General features: G+C 37.2%; 7 protein-coding genes across 7 annotated transcripts; 3 read left to right on the top strand and 4 right to left on the bottom strand.

Moving 5' to 3' along the window:
• Positions 1-143: 143 nt before the first annotated feature.
• Positions 144-539, top strand: HTB1 (histone H2B; the record flags this gene model as incomplete). Its single annotated transcript, XM_018363645.1, has 1 exon — positions 144-539. One exon carries the CDS (start codon positions 144-146, stop codon positions 537-539), a length of 396 nt encoding a protein of 131 aa, XP_018223774.1.
• Positions 540-1,092: 553 nt separating this feature from the next.
• Positions 1,093-2,787, bottom strand: CRF1 (Crf1p; the record flags this gene model as incomplete). Its single annotated transcript, XM_018363644.1, has 1 exon — positions 1,093-2,787. One exon carries the CDS (start codon positions 2,785-2,787, stop codon positions 1,093-1,095), a length of 1,695 nt encoding a protein of 564 aa, XP_018223773.1.
• Positions 2,788-3,563: 776 nt separating this feature from the next.
• DI49_0404 (uncharacterized protein) lies at positions 3,564-4,823 on the bottom strand (the record flags this gene model as incomplete). The annotated part of the gene is made up of 1 exon (XM_018363643.1): positions 3,564-4,823. The coding sequence occupies one exon, from the start codon at positions 4,821-4,823 to the stop codon at positions 3,564-3,566; it is 1,260 nt and encodes a 419-aa protein (XP_018223772.1).
• A 600-nt stretch (positions 4,824-5,423) lies between these two features.
• On the bottom strand, positions 5,424-7,562 carry GTB1 (Gtb1p; the record flags this gene model as incomplete). Its single annotated transcript, XM_018363642.1, has 1 exon — positions 5,424-7,562. One exon carries the CDS (start codon positions 7,560-7,562, stop codon positions 5,424-5,426), a length of 2,139 nt encoding a protein of 712 aa, XP_018223771.1.
• A 488-nt stretch (positions 7,563-8,050) lies between these two features.
• On the top strand, positions 8,051-9,439 carry MFB1 (Mfb1p; the record flags this gene model as incomplete). The annotated part of the gene is made up of 1 exon (XM_018363641.1): positions 8,051-9,439. The coding sequence occupies one exon, from the start codon at positions 8,051-8,053 to the stop codon at positions 9,437-9,439; it is 1,389 nt and encodes a 462-aa protein (XP_018223770.1).
• Positions 9,440-9,884: 445 nt separating this feature from the next.
• Positions 9,885-11,135, top strand: SPR28 (septin SPR28; the record flags this gene model as incomplete). Its single annotated transcript, XM_018363640.1, has 1 exon — positions 9,885-11,135. One exon carries the CDS (start codon positions 9,885-9,887, stop codon positions 11,133-11,135), a length of 1,251 nt encoding a protein of 416 aa, XP_018223769.1.
• Positions 11,136-15,967: 4,832 nt separating this feature from the next.
• On the bottom strand, positions 15,968-19,927 carry ADR1 (DNA-binding transcription factor ADR1; the record flags this gene model as incomplete). Its single annotated transcript, XM_018363639.1, has 1 exon — positions 15,968-19,927. One exon carries the CDS (start codon positions 19,925-19,927, stop codon positions 15,968-15,970), a length of 3,960 nt encoding a protein of 1,319 aa, XP_018223768.1.
• Between the last annotated feature and the right edge of the window lie 591 nt (positions 19,928-20,518).

The following is a 20,518-nucleotide window of genomic DNA, read 5'->3' as shown; positions in this document are numbered from 1 at the left end:
TATAAACAACAGGGTTTAACTATCTTGGCTTATCACGTTCAACCAACATCGGTTCTCTTTTCAGTTATATTACTTCTTACATATATTTTTTCAATAAAAATATATAACTAAACTAAATCACAAACAAACCACACAAATATACAATGTCTGCTAAAGCCGAAAAGAAACCTGCCTCCAAAGCCCCAGCTGAAAAGAAGCCAGCTGCCAAGAAGACCTCTACTTCCACTGATGGTAAGAAGAGAACTAAGGCTAGAAAGGAAACTTACTCCTCTTATATTTACAAAGTTTTGAAGCAAACTCACCCAGACACTGGTATTTCTCAAAAGTCCATGTCTATTTTGAACTCCTTTGTAAACGATATCTTTGAAAGAATTGCCACCGAAGCTTCTAAATTGGCTGCTTACAACAAGAAGTCTACTATCTCTGCTAGAGAAATTCAAACCGCTGTTAGATTGATCTTACCAGGTGAATTGGCTAAACATGCTGTTTCTGAAGGTACTAGAGCTGTTACCAAGTACTCTTCCTCTACTCAAGCATAAGGAAATTACTTTGGTATTAACTAATTAATATTATTATTTATATGGGTATATAAAAATAAAAATGAAATAAAAAAATTGTATAATAGTTTAATAATTTTAATGATCATAAAATACTTTATTCGGTTAGATGCTTGTGTTTTTATCATTATCTCGACATCAAGGCATGAAAGGAAGTGTCCTGAGCGATCGTGCTCCTCTAGCCGCCCAAACTTAGTTATGAAGTAGCATACGGTTTGGACTAAGCTGTTGCCCCTGTACTCTCTACGCTTGTTCTATATAATTACAAGCGATTTGTTTGAACTTTGAATCCACATTATGCAGGCTTTAGACGATTTTGATTTCTGTTTATGTACAAAGAATTAGGAATGAATGTTGGTATGGATTTTTTCAAGCTTAAAATATCAAAGAGCGGGAACAAAATGTAAATATGAAATGTAATAAATATAAAAAATAAACAAATAAGGAATATATATACAAAAAATAGAAATGTTTGCACGAAGAAACTTCAACAAAAAGCGGGTTATAACTCTTTTTGATAACGGTTTACCGATCGTCAAAATGGAGTAATATTGTCGAGCAAATTATTGACGGAGGTTAGCTTTTGTTTATAAAGCTTCCCTTGATTCTGTTTCTGCTTTAGACGTCTTTCTCTAATCATTAAATTCCTCTTTTTCTCTTGGGGTAGTGATTCGGAATAACAGAAGTTTCCATTTCCTCCCTCTGATTGATCTTTGCTCACATAACGGGTGCCCATTCTAGTGAATTTTGAAACGTTCAGCTTGTAAGGTACGCCTGTGTCTTGTAAAGCTTTTCCTCTATCTCTAAATGACGATAATGGCCCTTTTGGAATTTCAGAAAAAGGTTCATGTGTATGTTCGCTGCAACAAATGGGGGCTTTCTCTGCTTCAGCTTCACTTATGTTTAAAAGATCGGTTAACATGGTATCATTATCAAAAGGTGAGTTTTCTTTTTGCTCCTCCTGTGGATTAATGGGACTTGAGCTCGAACTTGAGCTTTCGCAGTTAGAAAGGTTCTCGGCTAATGGATAGAGCGATTTTGTACATAGTCCGTCAATAACACAAAAGGGTTTATCACTTAGGGACCACATACATAACTTTGGTACATTTATGCCAACTTTTCTAGAATCCACTATTTCACAAGCTTTGGAACCGATTTTTTTCCTTCTTGGATCCGGTGGTGGTAAACTCTCATCTTCGTCTGTTGAATCATCATCCCTGTATATGACTTCATCGACTTTGTCATCGTTATCAAAACTTTCATCTTCAAAGTCTTTTGATGAAAATGAGGGAGTAGATAACTCCTCTCTAGCATTGGTATAAAGGTAATTCATGTCTATTTTATTTGAATCTATAACGACATTTGACGCATTAAAGTTCTCATCAGTAGGCGAACGGAGCTTGTCTTCATGAATTTTATGCAAAGCCTCGGTGAGAGAAGAAACGTTGGATGTACTCAATATTGGAAAGGCATTGCTTTCGCCAACAAGCTGAACTCCTGAATTTAGCTGCGTGTGTTGCTCAAAAATGCAACTATTCAGATCTTTTCCAATCGATCCCTTCCCTTTTCCTACTCTGTTCACACCATCTAATGGTGTTAAAAATACTTCGTCGAATTCCATATCAGTTTCTGTTTCCGGATATTGAAAATTAACAAGTTCGTCATTATTTATCGATAGTACTTGGCAACAATCAAGTTCCCCATCTCTAAAGACTTCGACACCAATGTCCTCCTCTTTCTGGGTGATTCCCGATGATGAATCGCTTAAATAATATTCGTGGGCTCCACATTTACTTATTGACAAATCAGGCCGATTTTCAGCTAGGCCATCGCGCATATTACTGACGTATGTCGTGCGGCTGGCTGAGGTAAGCAGATGATTTATTCTATCATCTGTTTCTATCTTAGAATCGTCGTCAAGAGAAGCCTCCTTTTCTAAAGCATTTGCGTTCCTCTTCTCAAAATAATTGTAAGACTGATTTTTCCCTTCCTTGCTGTTTTCTAATTTCAATCTTTTTATGCTTGTGTAACTACTTTCTACGTCAGAAATGTCGCTTAAAGAAGAATCTGAAGGGAAATCAAAACTGCCATCATCATTATTAGATGAATAGGAGACAGCTGAAGAGGTCGATGAAGATAGGGCAGTACTGCTTATTTCATTCGGCACATTTCTATTTGGCAAGTGGGACTTGCGCCGCATAGTGCTTTCAGCGGGTATATCAGCTAGCATTTATAACGCTTTTCTCTATTGATTTTTTTTTTGGTATTGTGAAACGACTGTAACTTCGCAAACTTTATAGCAACTGAATTAATATTTTTTTTGCTTTTACTACTTCTCAATAAAAATGGTTATAAAGGTTTTTGACGCATCAACTCCTTGGTACCATAAACAATCAGAACGAAAAAAAAGAGAAAATAAACTTATTAAAAAGATTCGATAGAAAGAAAACTAACGTTTATTTATTTAGCTATATTCTTCGGCTGGTTGATTCGCTTTCAAGAATAAAAAGACTAACGACTAGATTTCGTAAGCTCAAGTACACTCCAGTTTACCGGTTTATATTAAGGTTTTATATAAAATGCGTAAAGTTCAAAAAAGGAAACTGGTAGACCTTCCCTTAATGCTTGCTGTTTCCCCTTTGCTCTCTCCCCAACATTTTGAAGATAGTTTCTTTTTATGGCGAAACGCTATCCTTCTCGTTCCCGTGATGCTTTTTTCAGCATGTGTGCGGCGGGGAGGATAACCACGTTTTATGGTTTACGCAGTCAGAAAGCATGGCGCAAAGATGTAACGATTCATCAGAGGAAAGTGTAGCCACAAATTGAAAAAAGCAAGAGTGGACTTGTTATTAGGTTGTGACTGTGTATATTCTGACTATACATTAATTATTAGTTGAAGTTGATAAGAAAAGAAACGGAAGAAGAGCAAAAGAAAAAGAAGAGAAAACGAAGGAACATATTATGTCGATCTGCTATTGTACCTTAAAGGAACTATTTCCCTTTTGTTCAACTGATAAAGGTACTCTCAATGATTGAAATACCCTTTTCATGTTTGAATTTAGAAGGTTGGCAATATTGGTAAATGAAAGGATTAATGCTGACGATTTTCTGAGCTAGCGATCTAACCATGCTTGGCAGTTCACCAAGAACATCGTATCTATTAACCAACCTCAAATTATGCTCTGAAAATCTACCGGGAAATTTGATGGAAGTTGGATATATCCAGCCGTTTTCTTTATCTGTACTAGTAGCCCGAAACCGCACGTGACGTTTTGGACTTTGGACGGAAGAACCAATAGCGGTCAGTTTGTTCTTCTCAGATATGGACCATACTGTTACTGTGACATTATCATGTTCTTGAGGAGTAGTGAATTCTATAGCCAAAATGGAGTAGTTTTCACTGTGGAAACATAAGAAGTTCCATTTACTAGCTGCTTTATTTGGTAAAAGACCTTGAACGGCGTCTAGATAAGCCACAGGGACATCGGTTAATTCGATCACTTTACTTTGGAAGCTTCCGTTATTTAATTTTTTGTCATAAGAAATCTGGCCATTACAACTACCTTTGGGGACGAAGACGTGTCTAATCATTTTGTCTGAGGAAAGGAGTTCACCAGTGGCAGAGATCTCTTTGTCAAAGTAGTAATTACAGCCGTTAGGATTCATTTTGAAACCTTGAAATAAATCTATCAACAAGTCAATCTTCAAGTTTTGAATCGTATTGTTACAAGTGGGCAAATCACATTTGACAGATAATTGGCCAATAGATCCCAAGTTTTCATCCTTGTTGTCCAAAAATTCGAAAATGACATTTCTAGAAACAAACTTCAATGGTTTGAATTCAGATATGTCATTCAACTTAAAACTTTCCCAAACATCATAATCGTTATTGTTATTTTCTGAACTAAAAATCTTGAAATTTAGCTGAAAGCCCTTATAGATACCACCCATTACTGTGGAATAGAGTAATTGTACAAATCCGCATAACCCAGATTGTAAGTCAGTAAAATACAATGTTTGAGTCTCGACTCTTGTCTCCATGGATTTCTTCACTGCTTTGAATAAACCTATACCACTGCTGACAATACCATCACTCTTGTTGTTGATAGTTTGTTGGTAACCTGTCTCACTATCATTGTTACAATACCACTCTAATGGTTGGATAGCGTTAATAAGAGTATATTTCTTACTCTTGCCCACCGGACTTTTATAGTCCACCTCTTGGATGGAAGCGAACTTTATTTTTTCATTTCCCGATTGAAGCATCGTTGCGTTTACTCTATATTTAAGTGACGTATTGTCTATGTATCCCTACTGCAAGAAGATAACGCAGGAGAGAGGTAACTACCTCTCAAAAATTACGCGTACGTTTTATACGTATACAGATCCTAGAGTCAGCTCAATGTTTATGCCGCTATTAAACGGCAACTTCTTGTTTTTATCACGTATGAAACATGTAGGTCTAGGGCTTACCAAAACGAGATACAGTAGTAACCTTTGCTCACTGAAGTGTGAAAACAGATCTACAAGCATCTCGTGGAAATCGGAGGACAATCGTGAAAGAAATAAAAGCCGCATAGACATCCGCTGAACGGAAAAACTAGCGGAAAATACTTCTTTTCAATTATCCGAAACGGTTAGTAACTACAGACCGTGTGGGGTGATCGACGCCGCATTCTTCTTTTCGCGTTTGTGGGCTCGTCGTGCAAAACTACCACGGCATTTGGAACGGTATAGCGCTACTCCTCGTTTCGCGTTTGGCCGAGGGATATATTATTGTTGCTGCGTAAGCCAGTTTTGCAGCACTGCCACCGGTTTTGTTGTAGTCGTTTACTTATTGAAAATGTTTCTCTATGTCTATTTTATTTATTTGGCCAAGTTGAACTTCGGAGGCTTGTATTCAAAGGCTTTGTTGCAGCCCAGCGGCCCGCTGACGTCAAATATGTAGTTACACTTAGTTACTTCGTGTACGCTCCGAATTTGGAAAGTGTCACTGCAACGGACGAATACCGTGGCTGATCTATGTGGACCGTTCCAGCACTGGTCTCCGTTTTCGTATTGCAATACAAACCCATTGTCCAATTCGTTCAAGTTGCCGAATATGTAATTTTGCGTTTTCTCATCACCCTCTTGCATACTTGCTAAATGTGAAGTCAAATCGCTATCGTCACTGTATGCCCTCTTCAAATGCTCTACGTACTTGTTCATGTTCAAGTCTGCGTCAATACCCAATGTCTTGAAACGACCAATCAAGACCTTTTTACCGCTAGACTTACTTTCAATCTGGTATATTGTGCCTTGATTCATTGGTTCCTGAAAACATATTGTGTATGAATAGTTGTCTAATACGTCTTCAATACAATACGACTGGGATCCCATACCTTCTAATAGCTTAGTCAGTTCTCCCACAATAGCGTTATTATCTTCATCTTGTTCTCTATCCGTTAAATCTATTGCAGTTAGTTTAGCTTTCGTCAGTTGTAATTTTGAATCTAGCTGAGCAAAATCTTTTTCATAAACGTCAAGCTGCTTCTTCAATGTAATTAGCTTTCCCCTAGAGGAAAATTGATCTAGATTGGGTATAACATCCCAAATCTTATTACGTAAGTCTTCCAAAGCACCACCGCTATTACTATTCGTAGCGTGTTCTTCTTCATTGGCATCAGGCGACAATATCTTTGGTGCATTCTCATTAACGAATGATGTCACTTCATTCAGTAATTTTGATAGAGTTTCTGATGGAGATATTTGGCCGTGTCCAATCAATGTATTATATTTACTCAAATAATCCTTATATGAATCAACAGCGTTTTTGACTCCTGCATCTTGGAAGTTGACATTATAGTTTTGGGAAATATCGTTCATAATTGAGCTATATTCTTTGACATATTGTAGTATATCGTTGGTATAGTTAATTTTACCCTCAATCAATGCTTTGACAAAGTTAGACTTGCCTATAACATATCTTAACGAGTATTCTGACTCTCTTTCCAAAAACATTTGAGGTAATTCCTCTGTGAAGTATGAGATGAGATTATCTCGTTGGTCGTCATCAATTACACTGTCCGCAGTAAGTTTGGCCTTTTCGGCCTGCCTTTTTAGTTTTTTGAATTTCTTGATACCGTTATTAACAACTTCATCATTTAAAGAACGCGTATAAGAATCAGATAGTTCAACTAAGATTTTCAGGATATCTTCATGACTTTTGCTCACAGTCGAAACTACCTTAAATGAAGAATACACATCTGAAGTTAAAGCAGTCATACTCATTCGTTCAAATTGATACAAAATTGGATCCTCAATTTGCAATTGATCGACATAGTTTCTTTTTGCTTGATCTAATTTAACCTTATCTTTTGCGTGTTTATTGGAGAGTAATGTTATGTCGTCAACAAGCCGTTGTTTAGTTTTCTCTAAGCTGTCACTACTAACCGTATCATCTACCTCTGGCTTTACGCCGTATTTGTTTTCCAATGCTAACAATGCTTTCCTACCCTTTTCATAGCCAAGTAGTTCAGTAGAAGCCATAGCATCAAATTCATTTTTTAGTTTAGGACAATCGGATCCTACATCAAAAGGTTTATATTCAGACAGTAGTTCATCCGAACAATCACAACAATCGCAAACGCCGTCTGCAACAACTGATCTTCGTATATGTCTTGGAATGAAGCCCTTATTATCACAGTAAAAGTACTTATTCACCTCATTACTTTGCTCCGCTACCATTTGAAATATATCTTCATCGCAAGCAGAGGTGCCGGGCTCGTCAGAACCATCAGGACAGTCACAAACCCCATCATTAATCTGGCTTAAGTTCAGCACAATATCCGCACGGTTTAAACAGTGCCACTTGGTCGAATCCGGTTCGTTTGATGCATACAAGTACTGCTTCTCTTTCGAAACACCTATAACATGCGCGGGCTTGTTACCTTGGACCTGCTGTGATGAAAAGACGAGTGGCGCTTGCTCGATTAGCAGCAGAAATAACAGAGGTGCACTCACCATGGCCGATGGATGTTTAATGATCTGACAGAATGCTCTTTAGCATTCTTAGTGCAAGAACCCTCTTTCCACTATATTCGTCTTAGGTTTCAATGCCAATTCCTCAAATGTTACTATTAAGCCGCCGCCCAGGCGGGTAAGGACGGTAAAAAGGAATCGGCGATACCCGTTTTGTTTTGACCCAAACAACCATGTTTATCTTTACCCAACTAATGATGCATTAACGGACATAGCGACCGGTTGTGCTACTGGTAATTTTTCACCCGATAGACACTAACCAACACAAATTGCTTACTTGCTTACGACATAGGAAGGAAAATTTCAGGCCTTATTATAATATAATCAAAGGGAAGCGTTCAAATAATCTAGGAGTATCGGTCACCGTTTGTTTACCTTTTATCCTTATACAGAATATCAAAGGGAAAACAATTCGGCTCATAAGTGAAGGCGCATTTTGGCTTTCAAGTTTGTTTCCACCCTTATACAATACAATGTCATCATATTCTTACCATATACTAACACCGCTGGAGGAGAAGTCTTTGACAAACTTACCGTTGAATTTGTTATTCCGAATACTGTCACACCTGGACATGAATGATTTGCAAAGCATAGGGAAAACCTGCACTCTGTTACGGATGCTGGCAAATGAAAACATTGTTTACAGAAATGCTCTTATTGGTTCAAACGGGAACATGTGGTGGACCAAAAATGTCCTTGTTGATGTTTTTGATATTTTGAACTTTAACAGAAAGGCAATGTTAACTTTGAAAAACCACAATATATCTGTGGTTGGATCATTAAAGAATGTGCAGCAAAAGTACAAATTAGGCACTTTAGATCAAGTAAAGAAAACAATAGGTTATAAACAAAGAGAATCCAAAAAAGAAGGAAATGCTTCTTTCAAAGATTCAAATCTAGACCTAAGCAAGTGCTCGGAGACACCAAGGGAGCAGGTCGTCCATATGGCCGTAATACAAGGAATGAATCACTTTATTGAACTGAATGATAAAGCATTCCAGACGCATTCAGCTGATTCAGATGATACATACATAGATGAAAACAATGATGAGATACATTCCCTTCATGAGTTGGAAAAAAACACAACATTTGAGGAGGATTTGGCTAAAAAGCCATGTTTCACCCCATCCCCAACGTTTTCTAATTATTCCAGAAGCTCAACTAATTCTGTCTTTTCAAGTTCGTCTCCTAAACTTCTAGATGATGATTGGAATAATATCGCGGCTGATTTCTCAAAATCACAAGATCCAGACTACAAAGAGACAACCCCTACATCTACCGAATCGTCTGATTCAATTACGAGATTGAGAAAATCTAGTAAAGTTAAGGATAAAGCCGAGTTGTTTGAAAAGTTAATTTTTAGAGATAGCAGGCCATTAAAAGCAAAGAAAAAAGACAACCCAAGAATGAAACTACCTAGTTCGTTAAGTGTTAATGACGAAGACTTTAGAAAGATCATAAGCCCTCCTTCTGAAATTTTACCTAAAGCCAGCCGAAGAAGCGTCTCGAGAGGCTACTTAGAAGAAATTGAAAGACGCAGTCCCGATCAAACCAATGAAATGCTAAATTCTTTGGCAATTAAAAGAATAAACAGCAGGAAAGTAGCAGACTATGAGCAACTCATTAAAAGAGAAAATAATATTAATACTGAAAAAGGGGAGGAGAATAATGATGAAAATAAACTTCAGAGGAGTCATACCTCCCCAGTAATAGAACCACTAAAACCTCACCAAAGAAGCAAACTCAAGGCAGTTGTCACAAATGGTAGTAAAATAAGCTATCGTAAAATTGATTTAGATAACTCGAATGCAAATGACCATGTAATTAAGCAACTTCATACTAATACTAATTCTAATATATAATGAAAAAAGACCTAAGACCCGTTTCAAGTTCATGTATTATGCTAAATCAAGTATAAACCACGTTAAGTATTAAACGTGGGCTTTACTAGAAAATACTATTCAGTATAATGCTATCCCAAACACACAGACACACAGACACACAGACATAAAAAATTGAAAGTATATGTTTCATCAGAGACACCAAATGAGTACTTGCTTGGCTCTAAGCCTTCCATGTCCATATGTCATGCATATGGGGGGGTTCTTGATTTTTGTTTTTTAGCGCTAAAAGTTTTTTATTATTACGAGTAAAAACGAAAAGAACGGACAGATATCTAACTTTTGTGTCGTCTTTTGAGAGTAATGAAGTAAATTTGGCTGAAATAAGCAAACGTAAAGCAGCATTAGTTTTATAAACGCAAGAAACATTACAAAAAAGGAAACGTAAACAAGGAAACTATTTTCAATGAAGGATTATTCAGTGCCGGAAAACCATTCTCTGAATAGAGATGAACTAAGACGTCGTAAAGGGTACAAAAAGGGCCTACAGTTATCAATTTTACTGCTGGGAGAAAAAGGGAGCGGTAAGCTAACATTTCTCAATAACCTGTGCGGCCAAGATGTATCGCTGTCAGATGTTGACGATAGTGATATAGTTAAAGATGCGGCCATAAAAAACGGCCATTCAATAGAAGATACGAATTCCGAGTACAAGACGGCCCATCTAAGTCCTGGGTTAAAACTCGTAACTAAAAGAGTTTACTTAAATGATGAACTCGGAGTGCCGATTACCTTAGATGTTATCTTATTCCCCGGGTGTGGTGACAACGTCGACAATTCGCAAAGTTCGACTGTAATTAAAAAGTACCTAGAACAGCAATTCGAAAATGTTTTAAAAGAAGAAGTCAGAATAATGAGAAACACAAAAGATACTGATGGCAGACCTCATGTTTGTCTATATTTTCTCAAGAGCACTCCAAGGGGAGTCAAAAAATTTGATATCGAACTAATGAAAACGATTTGTGATAAAGTCAATTTGATTCCTATAATTCCAAAGGCAGACGGTCTTACAGAAACGGAATTAGCCTTACACAAAGACATAGTACGTCAGGAAATCTTAAGAAATGATATACTTGTTTTTGATTTCAAGAATGATAATTTGGGAGAAACGCTGACTCTTTATGATATGGATATTGATAGTGATACAAAAATATCAAATTACTCTCCTACCACCAAAATTAAGGACATTTCACCGTTTTCAATTGTTTGTAGTAATACCGTACATACAAACACAGAAAATGGTGTAAAGCATATAAGAGAATATGAATGGGGTAGTTTGGTTGTTGAGGACCAAAATACCTCCGATTTTATATACCTGAAGGCAATATTGTTAGGGTCACACCTTCAAGAATTAAAAGATGTGACAAACAACGTCTTATATGAACGTTACAGGGCCGATGTGTTAACTGAGAAGAATATCCATTATGATATTCCTAGTTCTAGTTGCATCGATGAGGGTTCTCGAGGAAGTATTAGCAATGTTTCCACTAGAAGAAGCACCCCAAGTAAGACACTCGGGAACTTGGGTATGAGTGATGAGAACACTTATAACATATACAAAGAGATAGACGAAAAGAATAAAATAATTGAAAACTACCAAAAAAAGATTGATTCACTCGAGAAAATGCTGACAAGTCCCAGCAAGAACAGAGCCTAATAAAAATGCAAGCTTGTTGGCAGTAAATATAATTAAGAACAAACTAAATAGCTCTTTTAAACGCGTTGCTATACGAAACAAAATAATAATTTATTCAAGCATGTATCATTTTCTTGGTATAGATTTTTGTATAACCTTCCGTATTTTCTATTATTGAACGGCTTTCGGCTTCAGCTAGCTTTTCCGGTATATATACGCGAGGATTTTTGTAGATAAATCATAACGATGAGCAATGTGAATCGAACAATTATAAAACAACCAGTACCAAAGGAGCATACAAGGTAAATCTCGGACGTCTGGGCTATGTCAGGTCGGTTGGTTCAATGGAAAAGTTCTCCGGATCGGGTCGTCCAAAATACCTCATCAAGGGCACCTCCTTCCCCTTCAGCCAGAAGTAGCGATATGAATGAAGTAAACGTTCCCGTTGATACGTCGGAAATCCAGGCTGAAGCAACAAACAGCGTCGAAGGAAGCCCTCATTCAAACCCGAATCCAGTCAAGTTTATGAACACTAATGATATTTTTCAAAAATCACTGAGGTTACTCGATGAGAGTCCACATCATGATGAGGAGTTGAATATTGAGGTAGGAGACGATGACCGACCGAATACTAATATATTGCGTAACGAAAGAACTCCTGACCTTGACCGAATTGCTAATTTTTTCAAGACCAACCGAACTCCTGGTAAAGAAAACATTTTGACGAAATATCAAAGTTCTGATCTAGAAGACACACCTTTATCATCACGAAAAAAATTGACTTTCCACAATCCAACTATTCCGTTAGAACCTCAAATGCCTAAGAAGTTAAGGTCAAACACCGAATTCTGCTCTTATAGAAAAGAAGGTACTGAAGAAACTGACACATCATTAGAGGTAACGGAGGCTGATGCCACATTTTTACAGGCGGCAGAGCTCTCTGCCGACAATTCTAATTGCTCACCTGAAGAAAGTGCTAGATGCGAACAACATGAAGACAATTTACGTCAAAGTAGAAATATAGACAAAAGATGTACTGAGAATACAGAGTTAATTAGATCGAATAACTCAATAGATTCAAGCAAAAAAAACGGAATCTCCAAGGATGGCTGGACCACAAGAAATGGAAGCGAAGTGTTTAAAAATAACGGAGATGAAACGAAAAATAAGGCGGAAGAGGCAACGAGAAGACTGACCGAAAATGATTCAGCGAACGATTTAAGAGAACGTGGAAGCCAAGTGATACAAATCCATGAATGGGAACCAGAAATTAACGAAACGAAAAAGAGCCTCAACGTTTCGAGTGAAGAAAACAAGACGAACAACTCATATATCAATATTGAAACAAGTGTTGCATCTGGTACGCCTTCACGGAATAATTTAGAGGAGGAAGGACCTCATGCTAACAATCTAAGCAATGAGACACCGTCCAAGAGATGGGTTTTCCGATATTCAAAAAATAAGGAATTCAATAGCAATAGATCAACGCAAATAGTCAGTAATCCCAAAACACAAGAGATGGCGCCGGAGGATCTGTCAATCAATACGCAACGATTACCTAAAGGGTATGATATTGATGCAAACAATGAATTGGAGACACAGATAATTGTTTCTTCCCTTTCACAAGGGCTATCTGCTCAGAAGGAACCTGTGTTTCAGTCTACTGAGCAGGCTGAAGAAATCAAAACTCAAATTATCAACTCTCCGGAACAAAATGCTTTAAACACCACGTTAGAAACTCCTGGTAGTATTTCTCGAATCAGTTTTGAACCTATTCTAGAAGTTCCCGAGACTAGTTCACCCTCCAAAAATACACTTTCAAAGCCATCGAACTCTTCTCCCATTTCAAAGGGAAAAGACACATTCAATGTGTACGGTAAAGAAGTAGACACAAACAACGTCTTTTCAAATGATATTCAGCGTTCTTTGGACGCCGATATTGGAGATGGCAATACTATGACCGGTTCCTCAGAATATAATGCACGGAAGGAATTGAGTGATAGAGTATACTTACAACTTTCAGGGAAGCAGAAGTCTGACTTAGGAAGCGATGAAACTCACAGCGTGTCTCAAAACGAACTTGATACGAAAAGGGATGGCACCATTATGAGCGAGGCCGAACTAACTCAGGAATTACCTGAAGTTGAAGAACAACAAGACCTGGACACTTCACCAAAGAATTTGGAAAGGGAGGAGCGATCTACAATAGAGAAAACAAACCACAAAGAAGATTCGCTTCAAATCTACGCTGATAATACACAAATTAATGTGAATGAACAAGGCGACATGGAACTGCAGATGGTTGAAACTTCGGCTAGCCGAGAAGGTAAGGAAAAGAGCTCACAATTAAAGAGAAATCTTATGCAATTGTTCCCAAATGACTCACAAGAGATAGTTTCTAATGGAAGAAGGATAAAGCGACGCCAAAAGGATACAATAGAAATCGCCGAAGAAGAAGAAAACCGAAGTACTAAGACATCACCCACAAAGCGTTCAAAAATAAGCACTGATTTTGTAGCCACTCCTGCTAAAGGAGAAGCTTATAGTAGCAATGAATTCCAAGGAGGTGTTGAAGAATCTGAAAGATATTATAAAGAAGCCTCCTATGTGTTCCCTCAAGGAATCAAAACTGAGGATAGTAGTTTCTTGTCGAAAGAAGACATTATATTTGGGAATGCAGTATGGTGTCAGTATTCATGGAATTATAAATTTTATCCGGGCATTTTATTGGATATTGACACTAATCGGGACGGTTATTGGATTTATTTTGAGACAGGAAGATCTTTAACCAAAGAAGAAGATATCTACTATCTTGATATCAGAATAGGAGATGCAGTCACTTCTGATGGAAATGAGTACATAGTGGTAGGTCTAGAATGCCGTAGCCATGATCGCGATATTATAAGGTGTATTCGAGGATATGACACCGTTCATTTAAAAAAGAAAAACTTGAGTGGGTCGCTGGGAAAAAGGATCCTAGTTAAAGCGCTCAGCTCTATAAGTCTTGATCTAAACGAATGGACCAAAAGAGCAAAAATCATACTAGAAGACGATGAAAGAACCAAAGGAAACGCATATAGATATCTGCGGCATCCCATTAGAGGAAGGAAACCAATGACCAACGTGATATCACCAAAAAAGCTAGCTAATGACGAAAAGGGGAAAAGAGCGCATAATAGAGTGCACAATGATGAACAATTGAGCTATGAAAATAATGAACTTACTAAAAAAATTACTAAAAATTCCTCGTCAGAAAACGAGGCCTTCCCTAACCTACTTTTTTCTTTGGGAGAAGTAAAAAGAGGGAATATATTTGATAGGTGCATATTTGTTTTGACAAGTTTATTTGAAAATAGAGATGAGCTGCGCCAAATCATCGAGTCACAAGGCGGCACAGTAATCGATTCTGGGTTTTCCTCTTTGTTTGATTTCCCTCATCCACCAGCTAAATTTCTGGTTGATAGAGACCGTATAGAGAATACACGAGAGTTGGACCTAAAACTAGCTTGGAAACCTGACTGTCAATTCGCTAATTATAGGTTTGCTTGTCTAATCACGAAACGGCATTTAAGAAGCTTAAAGTATTTGGAAACTTTGGCATTGGGATGGCCTACACTACACTGGAAATTTATAAGCACATGCATCGAACGAAAAAAAATATCGCCACATTTAATTTACCAATATTTGTTACCTTCGGGGGAAAGTTTCCGGTTATCATTAGATTCTCAATCAAAGGGAGGGATCATTAAATCTAACAACATTTTCTCATTTTATACCAGGTTTTTGCGAGGATGTCACCTACAAAATCAAATAGATGGGATGGCAAATATGCTGAATGGCTATATTGTTATTATATGTGGTAGTTCGGAGTTGGATAGTTTTATCAAATTTGTTTTTGCTTGTTTAAGTGCAAATAAAATGTTTACCATTGATTTGCCGAATATTGACATAGAGAATACAGAATCACTGTCAAACATCTTGGCTTCTTTAGTTTCTCGGATAGGATCGGCAATATCTGATAAAAATTTAAAATTTCTCATATATGTTAACGAAAATAATGGAAAGACTCAAATGCGACTTCTCGAAAAATTGAGAAACCAACTGTCTTTGAAATTCAATCACCTCAATTATGTATTCCACACAGAATCAAAAGAATGGTTGATCCAAACAATTATCAACGAGGATACTGGTTTCCACTACAGTGATAGTGAGGATGATAGCTGAGATAAGATTCCTGACGTCGATTATGCGCACAAGAGTATGTACAACTAATATATTTATAGAAATGGACACTAAATAAAAATTTCAAAAAAATTTCAATTTAAATATTCTCCTACACATTATTTAGGTTTTGGGAAGGTTTAATAAATATCGGAATAGCTTGATTTCAAAAATTAAATATCAATAGTACACAATACACAATACCCAATAACTTTGGTAGATCTTTTTTTTTCTATACATAAAATTTATATACAAATATATATAATTTTTTTGGTTTGCATCGTTAAAATGCATTTAGTTTCATAATTAGAGTTTTTCGTAAATGATGTGGGGCATAAGATGAGCAGAATATAAGCAAACATAATACAGGGGTGGTACAGAGTAGAGCAAATGTAAAGAGCAATGATAAAAGCAAAGTCGATGGGAACCAAGACTTGAAGTAAAAGAAAAATTTCCTGTGGCAACTTTTTGCCCTGTTTCTTGACAAAAAAAAATCAGCGTTTTTCGGGTGTTTTTAAATTTCCTTGGATGCTATATGGCTACATCAGATAGGAAAAAACAGAACATAGACCAATCTCACCAGAATTTAAAATACCAGATGTTGTTTATCAGCAGCTGGCACCAACCATTTGTCAGCTGACTTCCTTTATATACTCCTCCAAAGTATGGAAATCGCCAGCCATCTTGTCCAGCATATGGCAATGAATATAGTTTTGTTTAACATTGGTGAAAAACAGTTTTGCAATAGTAACATATTTTGAAGATAACTGGTACTTTTCAGCAAAACCTTGTCCCTTTACGCCAATTTTATGGCTGGACGAATCATGTTCTCCATAACGCAACAGATTTAAAGTAGAAATCGTTTGGTGAGAGTCGTTTAGACCATTACAGTTAACATTTTCTAAGTTCGAATTTGATAGAAAGTGTGCTGGATGAGTCATATCTACAACTGGCCTCTCTTGATTATCAAAAGAAAACTCGTTTCGGATAGAATCTTCCATATTCAAGAAGGAAGTATCGTTGAAAGAATTTACCAGGATTTCATTAATAAACAATTCCAAGCCTTCGACATTAATCTTCTTGTTCAATTTTGCCTTTAAACCTGTGAATGAACTATTGGTACGTTCGCTTCTAGATAAATCAGGACCGCAAAAATGGTTTTCTTTATTTAGAAGTTGTTGCATTAGTACAACATCTGGAAATCCAGAAAACTCGCGAGGATATAATTTTGATAATTTAGGCAACATGATAGAATTTGCAAGGCTTCTTAATTCAATAAATATTCTTAGTAATTTGAAATTGGGTGTTGCCTCAAAATCCAATAAGAATTTTATGATTAAAATAAAACTATAATAAAAGCCTTGCAAATTGAAAACCGAGAGCGCTTGTTTATTTAAACAAATACCTGGCTTCTCTAGAGAGTTCGTTCCTTGGTGGTCAAGACTGGTGTCTTCTTCAATGTACAGATATGCAATGTTACGAATAGAAAAGTTCAAAGCGACTAGAAACTCACACAGTATCTCAATAGAGGAATCCTTTAGGAAGTTCAATTTTTTGGAATTCAAAAATGAATCGAATATCTTTGTGATTTGTCCTTTTCTTACCTTTTCAGTAAACGAACGATCAATCTGTTTGATGAATCTCATCGACATTAGGTTGTTTTTCAAAATGATGGTATCGTCAACTAAGATTGTAATATCTTTGTTATTTGTTGTCATGCCATTATCGATGTTATACGAAGAAATATCCAGACTTCTCTCCAACCTTTTCGTATCGATTCTATCTAAGAACACATGCGACTTAGTGCCCTTTTTCAAATCATATTCATAGTAAATCATTGACGACCCTAGAAACTCTGGTATTGAATGTAGATGTCCATATGTGAAACTGTAGTAGAAGTTTCTAAAATCATGAAGGTTTTCCTTTTGTACAACATGCTTGTCGAACAGTATCGATTCACTTGTCCACTTCGACTCATTATCGGGTATATAAATAGTTTCGACATCGCTTTCCTTTATGGATAAATCGAATTTGATATGGAAGAAGCATTTCAAAAATTGACAGAAATTATAAGCCATTAGCGTACATCTGATTTTTGATTCAAAAATAATGTACTGAAGTGAAGAACCAAACGTTAAAGGTTCATTGTTGTTGTTGAAGCTATTTTCAGAGTTAGCAGAAATCGTCGGCAGACAGTTTGACCTGATAGTGGAACAAAGTGCCGACAGTTGCCTTTTCATTAAGGAAGAATCGATTTTTTCCAAATAGTCAGCTACTAAGGCAAACATGAAGCTTAATATCAAAGACTGCATCAGCCAGATATTTTGATGATTCTCACTCATGGCTTTATTGCGACATAGTCTCTTAGTCTCTAGGAACGTGTGCAAAACTCTTCTACTCATCTCATACAGCTCAATTGTTTGGGACTTATAACCGAATTTATGCAAAGAGCCAAATGTAGCCATAAATAGAGGGAGACAAACGATTTTAGAAATGGACAATAGTTGATAGTGTTCAAAATTACAATCCTTATCCGTACCCTGATCAAATTGGGCGTTCTCGATGTCGGTATACTCACCTTCATTAGTATACTGTTGTAGATTTTTCAAATCCAGGTCGAGCAAACTTGGATGAATGATGGGGAAGTGCAGAAGAAAATTGTTTTTGAAAAGGTCCAAGTATTCATTCAGTTCCGTTGTAGTTGGCATTATCAATTCTTTGGACAGCAAATTTGAATTCGAGTCCAGTGGAGTTCCATTACTATCATGATTGAGCTTGGTGTAGTATTTTAACACTTTGGTGCACATGTTCCTCAATGGTTCATTAAAGAGTTTAGACTCTGGAGAATGAGAGGATTGTTCATCGTTTACATTGGGCACTGGTAAAGCTCTTGAAATTTTCGATAGTGTTAGGCAATCTAGGCCATAAAAAGTATAATTGCCGCTATCCGAATTCTCTTTGCCATCCGGTGTTCCCAAACAATCATCCAAGGACCGTTTAGATTCTTCTCCTTTCATGTATTGATTAAATATAGCTTGGACATCTTTCGTCATATTACACAATTTGTCCAGGTCGTCTTCACGATGGGAAGGTTGACCGAACTGAAAAGAAACCAAAACATCGTCGTTGCTTCCCTCTCTATTCTTCTGAATCAGCTTGTGTGGGGAAATTGGAGAGTTAGATGAGTTGAGGTGCGAAAGACCAATTTCGTTTGAAGTAGCAGTGGCGCTAACGCTGTCATCGTGTAAGATATCGAACTCGTCCAGAATTGCGGTGGCCTTTAGCGGGTCACTGCCCAACGTATCAGTTTTCAACAAGTCGTGAAAATCGATAAAATCGGTAGTGTTAATAGAGTCCTTATTATGATCTAAGGCGGCGGTCCAAGAAGAGGACCTTGAATCCTTCCATTGGTTGAGAGTTGATTTCAAACCGGGGATGATCAATTTACTATCATTTGACTCCGAGTTCATTGGAGAGGTCTCGTCGCTTTCAGAGACCGAAAATAAATGATCGTTGTAAGATTTTATCCAGTATGATGACGACAATAAATTTGCGTCATTGAAAAAATCATTCTTTGAGTTCAAATTAGTACCAACGTAAGCAGCGGTTGGCGAGGAAGAGGAATATGTGTAATTGTTTGCGGATTCGGGCAATCTGTAATCCAAGTTCATTGTAGAAGCGGAGGAATCGGAATGATTCAATGCCATGTTGACACCTGAATTCAAGTTCAGCCCTAAATCTAGATTCAAATTCGCATCAAAAGTGGAGTCAAGGTCAGGGTTTTTCAAATCCAATGGTACTAGTTCAGGTGTGGAGAATTGGACGCGATCCTTTGGATGGTGTTGATCCACTTCGGATTGATTCGATACGGCATAACTTGAAGCAGACTGAGCACTAAAGGAGGCTCTGCGGGTGAGTTTTTTCAAATATTTACGTTTTGCCAGTGCGCTGGGATTTGCCTTTCTTCTTGTATTGGCGGCGCAGTTCAACGTATTGAGATTATCTGAAGTGCCGTAATTAGGGGTTTGAAATTTAACTGAAGACGCCGAGTTTTTACGGGTCTTGATGATTGTTCTGGATGATTTCTTGTTTTGAGAAATTGTTTCACCCAAATTACCACTATGAATCTTTTGAGCGTGTCTGATCAATAAATCTCTTCTGGTGAAGCACCTGTTACAAAGACCACAGGGGTAAGGTTTCTCGTTAGTGTGGGACCTATAATGTCTTTTCAAATGCTCCTGTCTTGCGAACGCTCTGGTACAAACCTCGCAAACAAACGATCTTAGTTTCCCACTGGGCGTTCTACCATTAAGCCTCAAATTTTCGGGCAATTTGTCCAGTTGTTTATTGATTTTTGAGTTCATGTTATTATTCGTGGTGATGATTTTCCCATCCGGGGTTCTCTGAATCACAGAGAAAGTGTTTGAGTTTTCTCTTGAAGCAGACGAAGACATTGGTAAATCCGGGGAATTATCGGTTTCCATTTCCATTTCCGTTTCTTGTTTGATGTTATTGAAGTCGTTGGCAAAATACGAGTTCAGGTCGAAACCGGGAAATCCCGTGTTGTTATTCGGCTTTTCTATGTTTGCCATAGCGAAACGTATGTAATTTGAGTAGCAGTTTTTGTTTTCTTATTGTTTATTTCTTGTTCTTCTTCTTCAAAACAGAAGTTCAATAGTAAAGTGAGATAGTATTAGCAGAAAAGCAGGTTATTAAGTTATCTGTTAAAATCCCTAGAGGAAATGAGGAGAGGTGGGTAGGAGTAGCTAAAAAGTTGATGTATTTATGGAAATCAACGCAAAATATTAAAAAACCCTTGAAAAGGAAGAAAAACGAACAAATAAATAACAATACACTTTTATTACGGTATCTTTTCCTTTCTTTCAAAGACAAAAGACACGAGGCAATTCTCGATGAGCTGAGCAAAAAATTTTGAAACTGAGAGAAATGAAATACAAAAGGGGCGGTTGAAAACTTCAGGATGGTAGTATATAGCTGTGGCTCTTGAGAGGGTGGGAAGAGGGTTTCCAGCTAAGAAGTCCAATGAAAAATTATCACAAATAAAGCACAATAACAATAACAATAACAACAACGACAGCAGTAGCAGTAGCACCAGCGAAGATGATGTTTTTCTTTTCTTGACGTTGTTCTTTGAAAAGCTCTAACTAAAATAAAGCATACAA

Source organism: Saccharomyces eubayanus, chromosome II (assembly GCF_001298625.1).
Source record: "Saccharomyces eubayanus strain FM1318 chromosome II, whole genome shotgun sequence".
NCBI lineage: Eukaryota > Fungi > Ascomycota > Saccharomycetes > Saccharomycetales > Saccharomycetaceae > Saccharomyces > Saccharomyces eubayanus.
Note: the sequence above shows the minus strand (reverse complement) of the source record. Positions and strands in the feature narration are given on the sequence as shown.